The sequence below is a fragment of the Perognathus longimembris genome, chromosome 28 (assembly GCF_023159225.1).
Source record: "Perognathus longimembris pacificus isolate PPM17 chromosome 28, ASM2315922v1, whole genome shotgun sequence".
NCBI classification, from domain to species: domain Eukaryota; kingdom Metazoa; phylum Chordata; class Mammalia; order Rodentia; family Heteromyidae; genus Perognathus; species Perognathus longimembris.
Genome location: NC_063188.1, coordinates 107386077 through 107403691, shown reverse-complemented (window position 1 = coordinate 107403691; position 17615 = coordinate 107386077). Strand labels below are relative to the sequence as shown.

Genomic DNA, 17615 nt, shown 5'->3' with positions numbered 1-17615 from the left:
ACATAATTTCACATTTAAAATAAAAATAAGAGTTACTAATGGCCTCTATCTATGATTTAGTTTTTCTTCATGAGGAGTTCATTCGTGAAATACTGCATAATGAATCAAGGTGCCCTTGTAGTCAGAAAGCAACATATGGCCAGAGAAAACAAAATCCCGATTAAGCTCCCTATTTCATATGGAATAGCAATATCGCCAGACATTTTAAGTACCTGAAAATTGTCAACTCCTAATTTGTGGTTTCCCATAGTACCAGGAAACCACAGTGTATTTTTCTTAACTACTAATGTTTGCCATTTTTAACCATAATAAATGTACCAAAAGTTTCTTTCAAGCATTATATTTTTCAACTTAAGGATAAACATCTGTTTGCTTGAAAATTGGAAAAAGGTCTATGAATCATAGAGCTATGGACGTATTTTATGGGCCCTATGCAAAAACTTCAGAAATGGGCTAATTTTTAACAATTATTATGGACAGGCAATTATGTGCTTGAAATTTTGTAAGCATGTATGATTCATTACCTAAGGCACATCAAGCATTTTAGCCTTTGAAATATCTGTTTCGATAAGAAGGCAACCACTACGGCATATTTCTATTTTAGCCACAGTCACAGAGGTGTGGACAGAATTAAAAGTAACTGAAATTGTCCTAAATTTATAAAGCTGGAATTGTAATCCTCAGAAAAGTAGGATTGCAACATAACAGGACTGACAAAATGAATGTTCATATCTCTAAATTAACCAAGAAAAGAGATGCTTCACAGATAAAGTGTAGCCAGGGTTGTAGCCCCATATAGTGCATATATTGCATGGTATATTAAAATCTAGGCTACACATGAGTACATCTCTACTGAAAAATCTGGGTTTACTGTTTCAATACTCTGTATTGCCTATGATACAGACCAGAGGAATCTTGTAAACACAACTTTGTTGATGGAAAATTAGAATTGTCATCCTCCATAAAGTTTAACAGGTCAAGCAGACAAAGGTTTTCCGGGAGGGGAGGGGAAGAGGATTTAATTTAGATTGACAAATGACATTTCAAATAATTCATATGGAAGGCATACATTCACCTGGTGAAGAAACAAATTCAAGTGTGGAACTGTTATCATCCTGGTTAAATCCAAATGTTAACCTTTTCAGCTAAAAACCATGATGCCATACACTTTCAAGGCCATACATGCATCTGGTACAGATGATGAGCAGAATTCTCACCATCATTAGATCAATTATTAGATCATTAGATCAATGTAGAAAAGATTTTCCTGACATGTGAAGTACAGCAAAGCCAGTGGTTTTGCCTCGTTCTTTCCCATAAAAAGAGCTTTTGTGTGCATCATAGAGTCATATACTCTTAAGAGCCCCATGGAGAGCCTTTCCATCACTTACACTGTCCATTAGACTATGTCATTGTGCTGTCATTACCATCTGTCTTTCCTTGGAAAGTAAGTTTGACAGTAAGCTGTAACTTCACTTTGGGTCATATTTTCTTATTGCAGAGTGAGAATAAGTCTGCATGAAAATGGTTTAAACATATGAAGTAACTCCTCTCAACCTATTTAATTTACATGCAAATAGAATTTCTTTCAGCCTTCTATTTCTTGCTTTCTCAGATTCATACCAGAGCCAGATCATCTATTTGGTGCTGGAAATCATCTCCCATCAACAGCCTGCCTCAGTAGTGGTACAGTGCTCCCTAATGTGGGCAATGCCTAATCGAGTCCAATGGCAATATATTATGCAAATTTATTCCAAATGTATACTTTATATAAAGGTATACATTCTTGGGAGATGAATCAAGTTTCTGAGTCCTCTCAGTTATTTAGTCTCTCACTGCTCATCTGTATAAGTAGACATGGTATTTGCCAAACTCTGGTCATTGGTATAAAAGCTAACTGATGCACAGGTAGGCAGCCAGAAGACTGTTCTGGCCATTGTATTATCTGAGAATTCTTATTCTTTCAGTTTAGTTCAACAAACCTGTTGTGCACCTGTTATATGCCAGCTGTACTGTGAGAATAAATTGGATGTAGCACCTGCTCCCAAGAAGCTCAAAGGCTGTTTGGAAAGACGCAAGACATCTCTAGGACATCTCATATAACTAGTTATTTCATTTCAAAAATATTTCTTTTAATAAATTTTTGCTGCCGTTATCAGTAATACTAGGAACATTGTTAGTACATTGTACTATTAAGTTTAAGAAACTTTATGAAAGTCACTGCATTCCATACCTGCATCATTTATAACTGAAAGAGTAAGTTGTATATTTTTAAGCAGAAGGCACTGTATTTGGATGTAGAGTTCATATGCTCCCTTCTTCTCAATTTCTATCAGGATGATCAAAATGCTGGTTTCCTTCTCCGGCATATTTCTCTCCACTTGTTCTCAGCCTCTGTGTTGCAAATACCTGAGACCTAGGATTGGCCATCACAACATTCCTTTAGCTCTTTCCCAAGAAACTTTCTTGTCACTCCATCTCTTTCCCTAAACCCTTCATCTGTCTTGGTCTGCATCTCTGTCTGTAACTGACTCTATCTCTCTTCCTTTTTCTCTCTCACACACACATTAGGTTGTAGTTCAATTTACTGCAGTCAACTTTGGCAATTTGTTTTTCTTCCTTAGTCAACTTACTTTAAAGACAATTTTCACAAAGGCATTGATTCCATTTTATCAAAAGAACCAGCGAGCTTGCTTAAGTCTGTATTTTTCGTGACTGAATTTTTACTGGATCAGGATACAAAATATATAGCCTTTTGAATGATCTAGTTTTAGGAAAATGGTTTTCATCACCTTGAAGATTTTTATTCCTTCTGTCATAAAGTGGACAAACAAGGCAGAGACAAAGATGATGGCACAGCTCAATGCCATTCAAAATTAAGGACTCACTTTCTCCCTATCTTGTTTTATTTCCCCCTGAAATGGCCAGTGGTATATCCAATACATTGCTGAGAACAATGAGTACAGTTCTTAAAATTCTTTCTGTCCAGTAGTTGGCATCACTTTTTTTTGTTGGTTTTTTTTTCGCATAACCTATGTCAATTTATAACTTAACTGTGCTGTCAGTGTCATAAATAGAATGAATACATTAAAAGTACAACCCCAGAGGATACATATGGTACCTTGGAAATACACCTAAAACATGACATGTTAGTGAGACAACAGGTTAACAGGATCCCCACTGTAGCCACCACCATGGGACATTCTGTTCTATGTCTTCCAGTCTACTTCAATGCACTTAGTTCAGTCCTTAGTTTCGAAAGAATTACCTAAAAGCTGTTCCAATTGTTTTTTCACTGTTTTTGAATACCTGAATGTCAGCTCTAGCAGAGGCCTTGCAGCAACTTAATCTTGTAGCCTTAGGCTTGGAGACTTACTTCTCTTTGGGATTTTCTCAAGGAATAATGAAGTTTAGGATTCAGAAAGATAAATGCTGCCTTCACTGTCCTAGACTTCTCTCACTAGAAGAAGTGGTTGCTGTGCTGAGTACAGTCATGAATCTTGCTGGCACAGAACTGATTCTTAAGTTGCGTCACATCAGTCTACATCACAGGTACTGAAGGCAACCATAATGTTTGGCATGGGCAGGGATACTTTGGAAGAAAGGCCAAAGTATTTTTTCTTTATCCTATCAGTGATGGACTTTTGAGAACTCATAATGTTTTGTGTTTAGATGAACAAACTAACCCCTTGTGGATCCTGAAAGTTCATACAGCTGTTAGACAGAATAGGTCCAACTTTAAAGTCAAACTTTCTCCTCTGCTTCATGGATACAAAACAGGACGTAAAATATGAGCTGTGTGTGTGTGATGGCTCCCAAATTTTTATGGGGAAATAGAGGAGAATACACCAAAAGGATCTGGCAGAGGAGCAGACCTGGATTGTGCTTTGATGGGGATTATTCTGGTATGAGTTGGGTGGCACTGATCTCAGAAAAGAAAATGGGGAAAGCAAGTAACAGAGAGAGTAGAGGTGTTAGGGGTCACGTTGTGTAGAAAAGATTGATGTGGTGAAAATCTGGAGACACTTTGACCAACAAGGATGCAATTAGAGCAATTAAAATACAAATAACTTGAAATTATCATTAAATCCATGCAGTAGACATGCTTTCCCTTATGATGAATGCTAAAATTAAAGGTGATGGTTTTTGTAGGCAATTATTCATTATGACTTCTCTGTTATGTTTATTTATTAGCTCAATATCATTTAATTGCAAAATAAAATGAAAAAATTATCATTACTGCCATTGTTCAGAAATATTGGGCAATGGAGAGTTGTTTATTGATGATTCAGAGAGAAATTACCATGTACTTGATTAGGAAAAATACAATTAGGAATTATTAAAAAATGTACACATTTCCAAAGTATATTGTTTAGTTTTTTATGGGTCTGGTTCATGAAATTTGTTTGGGATATGTGTTTGAGGTAAAAACATACACGATTGTGGATAGTCTGTGTTATATAAGGTAAGAAATCTATCAAGGGCTAATGTTTCCTAAATGGTTTGTCTGATAGACAAGTCTGCCTATGAGCTTAATTATTGGACAGCTGCTATGAAATAGTTACTTATGGACTTAACTCAGAGTAGATCAAGAGGTGAACTGTTGCCTTGCAGAATAGAAATAGAAAACTGATTAAATATTTTTATATGGTACCTTTCTTTGCTGATAGCTGATGCAGGTTATATCTTATATTCCTGGTGGAAAAGGCTTTACAGACATGATTTTAAAGAATACAGATTGCCAAGTGAGGCATGTTGGCACACACCTGTGTGCCTGAGAAGGCTGAGGCAAGAGAATCATGAGTTTGGGACCTGCTTGTCCTACATAGGGAAACCCTGTCCCCAAACCACAATAATGAGAATTCAAATTTATATGTGTTAGCAATTGTTATAAAACATTTTAAAAATTCAGGAATGGTGCAGGGTGATATATAACGTTCTAGTTTTAGTTTGTTACAGGTGTTGATCCAGTTTTGCCAGCACCATTTGTTGAAGAGGTTGTCTTTCTTCCATCCTATTCTTTTAGCTCTTTTATCAAAGATTAAGTAGCCATAGTTCTGCAGGTTCATTTCTGGGTCTTCATTTCTGTTCCATTGTTCTTCAGCCTGTTCTTGTGCCAATACCCAGCTGTTTTTATTACTATAGCTTTGTAATACAGCTAGAGGTTTGGTATTGTAATTCCTCCAGTGCTGTTCTTTCTACTTAGTATTGTTTTTGGTATTCGGGTCTTTTAATGTTCCATATGAATTTCTGGATTGCTTCCTATATTTCATTAAAGAATGGTGTTGGGATATTGATGGGTATTGCATTGAATTTGTAGATAGACTTTGGCAATATTGCCATTTTGAAAATGTTAATTCTCCCAATCGAGGAGCATGGGAGGTTTTTCCATTTCCTATGTTCTGCCTTAATTTCCTTTTTCAGGTTTTGAAAGTTCTCATCATAGAGATCTTTCGCTTCTTTAAGGTTGTACTCACTGCCTTACATATGAAACTGTAACCCCTCTGTACTTCACTTTTACAATAAAGGCAATAAAAAGAATACTTTTTTGTACTGATACTAAAATTAAAATAGTGTTTGTTTAAGAAAAAGAAATTCAGGAATGGTTGCCTATTCTATCCAAGTCAAGCCATTAGTAGTGAAGGCACAGCTGTGGCATATTGTACCCAGAGGATATTTGGCTATGCAATTGATAGAGTATTTATATTTTACAATAACAGTCAGGTGGCATCATTATTGTGTTGTTTCTACTTTTTTTTTTAAGAAGGAAGCAGATGCTGCCAGAGTTGAAGCAGATCACACCAGGCAAATGAGGAGGGACAGAGATAGGATTTCAGTCATGGGCCATGCCACTCCAGAGCCTAGTGGACCCATGGTCCCATTGGGATCTTGATGAACAAATAGAGGTTTGCCAGTAAGTAGAGCAAAGGCAAGTTCAGTTAGAGAACAGAGCATATGGAAAAGGCCTAGAGTGTGAAAAGTTGTTGAGTCAAAAAGCATTTAGGGTGAAGGACAATGGAAAAGAAAGAGTGTGGGAGTGGAGAGATTGTCAATAAAAACTAAGGATCCAGGTAGGAGAAGCAAGGGAATCAATGGTACTGAAGGCTAGATATCCATCATTGTCCAGATTTTCCACTTCATCCAGATTCTAGACAAGTCACTCCTTTATAAAAGAAATAACATAGCAGGTCATACAAAAGATTATACAACCTCAATCAAGGTTTTTGAATGTTTTAAGTGAGTTTCCTCATAATAGGTCAAGATACATATAATCAGTTATAGATAGCAGAAGTCTGTATGTGGACCATAGGGTTGTGTGTATGAAATTTTGTTTTGTTTTTCTCTTTCTTTATCCTAATCTTAATTCCTTGAAGTTTAACAACAATGTGTGGTGTTTTGTTTTATATACCTTTACCTCTCCTGATGACATTTTTTTTTTTTTTTTTTTTTTGCCAGTCCTGGGCCTTGGACTCAGGGCCTGAGCACTGTCCCTGGCTTCTTCCCGCTCAAGGCTAGCACTCTGCCACTTGAGCCACAGCGCCGCTTCTGGCCGTTTTCTGTATATGTGGTGCTGGGGAATCGAACCTAGGGCCTCGGGTATACCAAGGCAGGCACTCTTGCCACTAGGCTATATCCCCAGCCCCCTGATGACATTCTTATTAGTCCCGACTTACTCATGTAAAATTGGTATTTGTGTGTAGGTCTACAGCATTCTAATTCAAGAATTTCTGAGATGGGCACGGGTGGGTCACAGCTGTAACCCTAGTTACTCAGGAGGCTGAGATCTGAGAATTACAGTTTGAAGCCAGCCTGGGTAGGAAAGTCCTGAGACACTTATCTCCAATTGACCACTCAAAAATGGCAAGTGGTACTGTGGCTCAAGTAGTAGAGTGCTAGCCTTGAGCACAAAGAGGCTCAGGGACACCTCCCAGGCCTTGAGTTCAAGCTCTACAATTGACAAAAAAGAGAATTTCTGACATGTTTCATTCTCTTATCATTCCTGGGAACATATGAAGTAAAATGCCAAACATAGTCTTATCTGCTTTCTATTGACATATCACAGTGTCACTGGTAAAAAAGTTGAATGAGATTGTGTACCAAATTTGCACAAACTACTCATGGTAAATAGAATCCTCCCTGCATCCATTCTAAGATTTCATTCCAAATTCCCTTAGAATTCTTTGTCATAGATTTCAGGCTTTTGTTGTTGTTGCTCTTGTTTTGTTTTGCCAGTCCTGGGAATTGAACTCTGCTGGCACTCTACCACTTACTTGAGCTGTAATACCACGTTCAGCTTATTTGTGATTAATTGGTTATAAGAGTCTCACAAACATTCCTGCCTAGGCTGGGTTTGAACCACAGTCCTCAGATCCTCCTAGGAGGCTAGTATTATAGGCATTGGTACCCAGTGATACTGCAGTTGTATGCTCTCTGTATCAGATTTACCATTAGTAGTACATGGAGACCCATGTTGTAGGTTGCCAAGTACTGCTTATATTGATCATAGAGTGTTGACTGTATCATGAAAGTTGCTATCCATTCTATAAATGCCATTTTTTTCCTAGTGAACGTGCAGGGTTCAATACTGACTTTTTCTGACTCACTGAGTTACTTGAGTATACATTTAGTCATGAGGAAAATATTCTATAAACACTGTCAAATAATAAAGACAAAAAATGAATTTATATGACCGAGGAATGAGGAGAAAGTCTCAGCACAAATGCATGTTGGTTATCATTTGGGAGGAAACTAGAATTTGTTTGAGAAAGAGGATAAAGTAGGCCTTTTGTTCTTTTGTAAACCAACTAGGTTTTCAAAGACCCAAGTCATTCTGAAGGATCTCTGGGAAAGCTTGAAATTTTAGCTAAGAAATACACATGACAAGTTGTGTTCCTGTCAATTCCCTTAGTAGGGAAAGGCCTATACAACTTCTCTTCACACAATTGCTTATATTTTATAAGTTTCTTGGCACATGATCTGTGGGTCATTGTTTTAGGTTATTTTGTATACCTAGGATTTCTGGGTTTGACACCCACATGGACTCTTAGTGGGCTCTACACTTTCCAGGCCAGTGTTAGCTGATCCCCAACTTTCAGGTGATGCCAGTGACTTACCTAAGTGACTGTTTGAATGGGGTCAGTGCTCAGTTCTATGCTTGCCCATGACTGCACTCAAGACGTGTGTAGTCATGGCGTTAGCCTGAGTTGTACATCTTGTTGGAACATGGTGGTTTGAGGATTGAGCTCTCTTTACTTCCCTTTTGCCTCATCAAACGACAAATTCCCATTTATTTATGAACTCTAGGATGCCATACCTCAGGCCACTTTGGTTTTTTGAGGATTTCTGTCTCTGTTTGTTTTCAAGTTGCATTTTAAAAATCTGTAAAATAACTAGGCTTGATACTCTGTTATTTTAAGTTCTTGCATCCTTCGATTCTGTGGCTAGACCTATTGCTCAAAAAACCTTACCTTCTATAGCATTGCTTTTTTCTTCAAAGGCATAAAATGATAGCTCTGAATTGTATCATTTTATGAAATTAATCTAAAATATTGATTTAAAAATAATGATGCATAAAAGGAAATATAATGTGAGCATCTTTTTCTCTGGCTAGGTTACAGAGTCTATCCGAATCCAAACTACTATGTTATGGGGATTTTTGTATTTTTATCACTGACACTAAAGGAAAAGTCAAGTGTTTTTTTCCCATGTTGTTGTTATTATTATTATTACTATTGTTGTTGTTGTCATTAACATACACCATTTACTGAGCATTTGTTATTTTTCAGGCACTCTGCTGTTTTATGAGACAGGCATTAGTGTCCCTACTTAAAGTTCAGGAAACAGAGGCACAGAGCAGTTCAGTGGCATGAGGTCACACAGCTGGTAAGTGACAGATCCAAGATTTGAACTGTCTTTGACTATAAACCTTGAGCTCTTGACCACATTTCATTTTTGCTTCTTGACTATTGTTATGACTGTTCTTCTGTGTCTCCCAACAAAACAAATGAGCAGTGCTTGATTCAAGGAACCTTTTTAACATGTTACTTTTCCAACATTTTAATGGCTCATGAAAGGTCCAGGATCTACAGAATTAATCAGAACTAGAAGCTCATGCATATTTTCTTTCCGCTTTCATCTGTTAGTGGGGAAAAGACAGACAGACATAAAAGAAAGAAAATTATACAGAATTTTAGGTATTCACACACAGCGAGACCAAAAGACGATATTCTTATGGGAGGAACACAAAAGCACAATGCCTGTGTACCTCTTGTCATGTAAAATAATATCTATCAAAATGAACTGTAAGAAATGGAAACAAAAAAGAAAGAAATTCATAACCCCCAAATTGATTTTTGCTTCTGAATTTTGACAAATTTCCTATATCTATATCTATATCTATATCTATATCTATATCTATATCTATATCTGTGAACATTACTATGTTCCAAGTACTATGGTATGAAGGATGATAGTTAATGCAACAAATGGGCTTTTTTGTATAGTTCCCAATTTGAGGTAGATACAAAACAAGACAATTTAGAAAGAATGCACTAGTCTTCCAGTGTATCATAATCTGAAAGAATTAGGCATGAGCCAGAAACTGGTGGCTTACACTGGTAATCCTAACTACTCAGGAGGCTGAGATCTGAGGACAACGGTTTGAAAGTAGCATGAACAGGAAGGTCTATGAGATGCTTGACTCCAATTAACTGCTGAAAAAACCAGCATTGGAGTTGTGGCTCAAGTGGTTGAGTTTAGCCTTGAGCAAAATGAAGCTCAAGGACATCACTCAGGCCCTGCATTGTGGCCTCATGATTGGCACACACACACACACACACACACACACACACACACACAGATATGTATGTATGAAAGGCTGTGAATGTGGGTTAGTTATAGATTGCTTGTCTAGTATGCATGAAGCCCTGGGTTCGATTCCTCAGTACTACATAAACAGAAAAAGCCAGAAATGGCGCTGTGTCTCAAGTGGTAGAGTGCTAGCCTTGTGCAAAGCAAGCAAAGGTTCAGTGCCCAGGACCTGAGCTCAAGCCCCAGAGCTGGCAAAAAGAAGACATGTATGAAAGCACATAGATATATTTCTATATCAGTTGCTGATGTTTACTCTCTCTGTGCCAAGCACTTTCCCCACTCATACTGTTCTGTTTGGTAATCAAGACCCTATAAACAGTATGCTAGACTATCCTTGAATAAGAAAGTCATGCATGGAGAAGTCAAATGCCTTTCTCATAGTTAGGACTATTGGTAAAAGTGTAGAAAATTCCGGTCTAGACTGCATGACTCAGAAACAGTGTCCTCAAAGGATCATCCGTAGATGTAGACAACTCCAAGTTCGTTGTCTCATGGAGAAGAGGAGGTTGGCTATGAATGACTCCAGAAGTGGAAGTGGGAAAGAGCACGCAAGTTCAGCAAATACTTGGAAAAATAAACAAGGCAGAGGACAAAAAGAAGAGAAGTGGTGTGGAATGATGTCAGGTCAACAGTGTATGGATGTGTCGTCAATGAAGGAATTATTGTTAAAGGTAGGTGAGAGTCAGCTTGTAGATGACCACAAAGGGCAAACTAAGCAAGCAAACTTTTATATAGCATTCACTATGCGCCCACTTAACATGTATTACCTCATTTTTTCATCATAGTGAGGCTATGTGTCAATATAGGCATGCTTTTTCATAGGCTGGGCAACTATGTACATAGAGAAACTGGCTTGTCCAACTAGTAGAAGGCAGAGCTTGGATTTGAATTAAGAAAGCCTAGTTGCAGAGACTATGATTTTAACTGCTATGCTGCTCTTTTATTTGGAAGTGGAGTGATGTAATCTGAGCTTGGGACTTGTAAGGATAGGATGGTTTCATGACAAGAGAAAGGAAAAGGGGAATAGGAAGACAAAGAGGGAAGGAAGGAAAGAAGGGGAGGGAAGATGGGATGAAGGGAAGGGAAGGGAAAGAAAAGAAAGGAGAGATGAGTGCCTGGAGGAGGAAAGGTCCATGAGATTACTATCAATGGCCACAGGGAAGACAGTTGTCAGGCATGGTAAGATGAAATAGTAATGTGACATGAGACAGATCAATGAGACAGAGACAGGATTGGGAGAGAGTAACTTAGGACTCAAGGTGGGACCTTGTTTGTCACTGACAGACAAAACTCTGAGTGACCTTGGGCTGATAGGCTAAGCTATATGCTCTGATTTCCTCATTCACCAAGAGAAGATATACAACAAAGCTGATGGCATAGTGTCAGCACCATCCATCTGGCTGGGCCTAGCACATTAATAGGAAATCTGGGTCTGGAGCTTAGGAAAGAGGTTATAGTTATAAACGTTCTTAGGAGTCACACCTCCAGGGATATAAGAATAGTAGTTGTTAAGGTCAGATATCCCGAGGAGAAAAGAAGCAAACACAAGAGAATTGATTAAAACAAATACATACATGCCTACACTGAGCGGCCATGAGGATTTATAATGAAACTACCTAGGAGACGATTGCATCTTTCTAGCTCCATTGCTTCATTCATTTTGTGATACAAGAAGCTGATGCTGACCTAGAGCGCTTTTTTCAACATATTTTTTAAATCTGTACATTATTCCTCATGAGGTTTCAGTTGCAATTTGTAATGACACTTACTGGTTTTCTACATTTGCAGTTTGTTTGCATGAAATGACTTCAGCAGTAGAACTTCACCAATAGTGTGATAGTTAATTAAGTTCATATATAAAACCTAAACACAGGCTTTCTATTCATTCTCCTTGTCCCAAAGTCATTGTCTTTTCTAAGGGTATTGTTTGTTGCCTGAAAAATTATGATGCTATTATTTGGCATTTTATTCATATATGCATCTCCTCGATTCAATTTGGATTAAAAAATGTAGTTCACCCCTAAAGTTAGAGCAGAAATGGCTTCTCTAGGTGCTTTATTTTTTTTATTCTGTAGTCCCTTAGTACACATCACTAGTGTCTGTCTAGGCTCTTGCCTCTAAGCTGACCTAAGGAAGCATTGTCATTCAAGCAAATAAACACAACCCAAGAAGCCTTGCACAATTGAGAGCTAGCTCAGTGATAAAGCAGATGCCTATACGCAAATGAGGACTATGAAGATGCACAGATGTGGGAGACGTTAAAACTCATCAAAAATATTTCTTCCAATGCTTTTTCCTTTCCAAAATATTGTCTTCAGTAAGTGCTTATATTCTCCCCACCCCGTCACCATACTCTTGAATACATGTTAACTATTGATAGCATATTCTCTTTTCTGTCTTCTTACTTATATCTCCTCTTACAAACAATATCAAAACCATCCACTTAAGCTAAGCTCTGGTGGTGGCTCATGCCTGTAATACGAACTACTCAGGCAGCTGAGATCTGAGGATCCTGGTTTGAAACCAGTCTATGCATATAAGTCTGTGAGACTTATCTCCCAGTAACTAGCAAAAACCCAGAAGTAGAGTTGTTGCTCAAGTGGTAGAGCACCAGTCTTTGTTTCTCTTTTTTATGTTTATTACAAAGGTGATGTACAGAGGAGTTACAGTAGTATAAGTCAGGTAAATAGTACCTTTCTTTTTGAACAATATCACCTCTTCCCTTGCTCTCTCGTTTTTCTCTCCCATCCCCACTCACAAGTTGTATAGTTCGTTTTTCACATAGTATCTAGTGAGTAGCATTGCTACATTTGTTCACCCTTTGTCCCACCATTTCTGTGCTACTCTTACCCTCCTAAAGATGGATAAATGAACAAACAAGATAAAGAAAAAAGTAAACAAAACAACAAAGAAAAACCCGGTTGCTTCCATTTCCTGGAGTTCATTTCAATGAATATTATTATTATTATTATTATTTTATTTTTTTTTGCCAGTCCTGGGCCTTGGACTCAGGGCCTGAGCACTGTCCCTGGCTTCTTCCCGCTCAAGGCTAGCACTCTGCCACTTGAGCCACAGCGCCGCTTCTGGCCGTTTTCTGTATATGTGGTGCTGGGGAATCGAACCTAGGGCCTCGTGTATCTGAGGCAGGCACTCTTGCCACTAGGCCATATCCCCAGCCCCAATGAATATTATTTTATATGATTAAATGTACATAGGTATTGTGTTGTTGTGTTCCTTTCCTAAAACAATTCTCCTTTAGAGCACCAGTTTTGAGTTAAAAAGAAAAACTAAAGGAGAGTTCCCAGGCCCTGAGTTCACCTAGGTACCAACACATACACACACACATACACACACACACACACACACACACACACACAGTAAAGGAAAGGGAAAAATGCCTTTTTGTTTACTTACCATCACTAGGATTTAGAAGAGGAAATTTTATGCTTTGTCCCTGTCACAAAATTACTTATTTCCTAATGCAACTGTTGAAATAGAATGGAGCCTTATTCAATAAATCGTGTGTAGCAGATTATTAGCCAAAGGGCATGCATTTACCTTTTTATAATTTATATAGTTTCATTGACCTTTGCACTAGTATGTTAACTTCCTTTGGAGTCTGTTTCTGACTTATAAATGTATTAAACATATTCATGTTTACTTAAAATATACATATGCAAGTGCTAAATGTGTACAATTCTTAGTAATCTTCAGGTATAGCATACTAGGGAAAGGAGATCAATCTAACATTGAAATTTTTCTTTGTCCCATCCTATACCCCTTCCTAAGCACATGCAAAGCCTGGAAAAATAATAATCAAAATTCCTTTGAGGGTTTGGTTTGCAAAAGCAGGTAAGTTAAAGCTGGTTTCAAAGACATCCACAGAATATCAGTTATATTCCCAATGGGCCTCCATTGAGCATATTGATGATGTATGTGTGGGTGGATAACAGATGGGTGAAGGCCTAGGTGAATGGGTGGAGTCTTCAGTGTATGGCAATAAGATAGCTTCATGGAGGTATATAGGTGAGCTTGCATTTCATATCAGATTTAGTCTGTATGAGAAGATACTTCCTTTTCTTCTAGAAAATTCACTTCTAGCCCTTCCACTAAATTCAGGAAAGCCAAGTTTCCCTGCAGCTTAAATCTATGTAGGTGGTGGTAATGGTGGGCTTCCTTGCAGAGACTTGTGAACTGTTGACTGAAGCTAATGAAAATGAATAGTTGGAGAACTCCATGTTGCTACTTTTGGTTATCCATTTATTGCCAATTCCTTAGTAGACAGCCCTACATTTTGTGATATTGATATATGGTATGTGGGATACTTGGAGGAGTGCTAGTAAATCTGTCACTTATTTAAACACTTCAGTTGGATTCTCTTAATTGTGCATTTTATTGAATACTAAATCCATTACCATCTTATGAAACACTATTAATCTTTCTAGCTCTTTAAAATACAAAAATATATTGTACAGTTAAGACTTAGAAATTTGACAAAGAGTCCAAAAATAACTTTTTGTCTTAATTTAGAAAGCCACTACTCAATGGCAAGGAGTGTAGCTAAGTGTTATCCTACTAGCTACTATGAAGCACTGTGTTCAATCTCCAGAACCACAAAACAAAATCAACAAGTATTATTAAAGCTACAGTATGAAAAAGGATCCATTTTTATTGCTTCTCTTAAGCATTAGAATATAATTTTGGCTTTGAAATAAGTTTTCATAAATTTTTTAATAGATAAATCTTTATATATGTATTTTTTTTTTTTTTTTGCCAGTCCTGGCCCTTGGACTCAGGGCCCGAGCCCTGTCCCTGGCTTCTTTTTACTCAAGGCTAGTACTCTGCCACTTGAGCCACAGCGCCACTTCTGGCCATTTTCTATATATGTGGTGCTGGGGAATCGAACCCAGGGCTTCATGTATACAAGGCGAGCGCTCTTGCCACTAGGCCATATTCCCAGCCTCTTTATATATGTATTTAAGGTCAAATATTTATTAAAGATTAGTGTGATTAGCCAGACATTAGTGGCTCATGCTTTCAATCCTAACTACTCAGGAAGCTGTGATCAGAGAATCGAAATTCATAACTAGCCTGGGTATAAAAGTCTGTGACACTGCATCTCTAATTAACTAGCAAAATACCTGACTAGGGGCCTTACTTTAGTAATAGAGCACCAACTATGAGTGAAGAAGGGGAGCAAGGGTACAATGGACTGAATTCAAGCCCTAAGTACAGGTATAAAAAGAAAAGATTTAATATAATTGACTTGAAGTACTCAAATTTAAAGCCAGTTGTAGAAAAACAAAGCAGCAAGCAATGATTTAGTATGCTATTAGAATGCTAAGGTGATAACTAATGGAAGTTATTGTTAAGGGAAATAGCATTATTATTAATTCACTAGAGAGTGTTTCTCAGGAGCAGGATGTTTTACAGCAAAGATATTAAGTTGTATTAGAATTATTTTTATATATTGTTCATGCAGGGTCTAACTATGTTGTCCAGGCTAGCTTTGAACTTGCAATCCCTCTGGTTCAACTACCTTACCGATGAGATTATAGATATGTGCTATAACATATCCCTATAAGGTCACATTAGACTTGGAGAGGAGGGCAAAGTCTTTTGTGAATTTGTTCTATAGAGAGTTTACTGAATTTAGATAGGGTTATAAGCAGCATGGGTTGAAGGAAGCTTGAGTCTAAGTCCATGCTCCTCAGATGAGCTCACATTCCTGCTGAAACCTTGGCCAAATTGCAGTTCATTTGCTTACATTTCTATATATGTAAAACTGGTAAATTAGTATGTACTTTAGAAAAAGTTCTGTAGATGACCAATAATGACAAGTATATCCCCTTTTTTATTACAGCATATATCCTGCACATGATCTGCTAGTTTTTTTTTTAATTTTTATTGTCAAACTGATGTACAGAGAGGTTATATATATACGTTAGGCATTGGATACATTTCTTGTACTGTTTGTTACCTCCTCCCTCATTCCCCCCTCCCCCCTTCCCCTTTCCCTTCCCCTGATTAGTTGTTCAATTCATTTACACCAAACAGTTTTGCAAGTATTGCTCTTGTAGTCATTTGTCTTTTTACCCTGTGTCTCTCGATTTTGATATTCCCTTTCAGTTTCCTAGTTCTAATACACAGTATACACGGTTTCCAAAGTACTCAGATAAGATACAGAGATAGTGCAGGTACAACCACAGGAAGGGGATACAAGAGGATCATCAATAATAGAAGCTACGGTTTCACATCGCATGTTGAAAGTAATTACAACAGTGATATAGCAGTCGTTTCTATAACATGGAGTTCATTTCACTTAGCATCATCTTATGTGTTCATAAGGCTATAGCTATTGGGCTGTTGTGATCCTCTGCTGTGAGTAGCCTAAAACCATGCTAATTATTTCCTATGAGGGAGACCATAGAGTCCATATTTGTTTGGGTCTGGCTCACTTCACTTAGTATAATTTTTTTCCAAGTCCTTCCATTTCCTTACAAATGGGGCAATGTCATTCTTTTCTGATAGAGGCATAAAATTCCATTGTGTATATATACCACATTTTCCTGATCCATTCATCTACTGAGGGGCATCTGGGTTGGTTTCATATTCTAGCTATGACAAATTGTGCTGCGATGAACATTGTTGTGCTGGTGGCTTTAGTGTGTTCTTGTTTGTGGTCTTTTGGGTAGGTGCCCCAAAGTGGGGCTTCTGGGTCATAGGGGAGCTCTATGTTTAGCCTTCTGAGGAATCTCCATACCGCTTTCCAGAGTGGCTGAACCAGTTTACATTCCCACCAACAATGAAGGAGGGTTCCCTTTTGGCCATATCCCCTCCAACATTTGTGATTGTCTTCTTTTTTTTTTTTTTTTTTGCCAGTCCCGGGCCTTGGACTCAGGGCCTGAGCACTGTCCCTGGCTTCTTTTTGCTCTAGGCTAGCACTCTGCCACTTGAGCCACAGAGCCACTTCTGGCCACTTTCTATATATGTGGTGCTGGGGAATCGAACCCAGGGCTTCATGTATACGGGGCAAGCACTCTTGCCACTAGGCCATATTCCCAGCCCATTTGTTAGTCTTCTTGATAAAGGACATTCTTACTGGGGTGAGATGTTGTTTTGATTTGCATTTCTTTTATGGCCAGTGATGTTAGAGCACTTTTTCATATGTCTCTTGGCCATTCTCATTTCCTCATCAGAGAAGTAAGTCTCTTTTGAAGTCTTTAGCCCACTTGTTGAGGGGATGCTAGTTGTTTTTTTCTTCTATTTTTAAATTCATTTTTATTTTTATTATCAAGGTGAAGTACTGAAGGGCTACAGTTATATATGTAAAGTAGTGAGTACACTTCTTGTCCAACTTCTTACCTGCTCCCTCATTTTTCTCCTGACTTCCTTCCTCTCCATTCCGCCCCCCTACAAGTTGTACAGTTAGTTTATAACATATTGTCTTGTAAGTATTGCTGTTGCATTGGTTTGCCTTTTGCCCTTTGTCTCATCATTTTAATTTTCCCATTCCCTTCCCTAACTCAGAATACCCAGGGAACCAGAATCAAATACAGTAACAACAGGGGCTAAATCATAGGGGAAATGAACAGAAGAAAAAAGAAATAATTTCACATAGTACATTAAAGGAGTCTGCTACTTAGTGTTGTCAAAAACAACAATGTATCCTTATTTATTCTTTATTTTATTTTTATTGTAAAGGTGTTATACCGAGGGGCTACAGTTACATAAATCAGGGAAAT

At 37.9% G+C, this 17615-nt stretch overlaps 1 protein-coding gene across 1 annotated transcript in view; it reads left to right on the top strand.

The window, feature by feature from the left end:
* The first annotated feature begins 8779 nt into the window (after nucleotides 1-8779).
* Nucleotides 8780-17615, top strand: part of Frmpd4 (FERM and PDZ domain containing 4) — a 309408-nt gene continuing 300572 nt past the window's right edge. Inside the window, exon 1 of the mRNA XM_048335949.1 lies at nucleotides 8780-8883. Within this exon, the coding sequence (XP_048191906.1) occupies nucleotides 8867-8883 (17 nt within the window). The 5' untranslated portion in view covers nucleotides 8780-8866. The remainder of the gene's footprint in view (nucleotides 8884-17615) is intronic.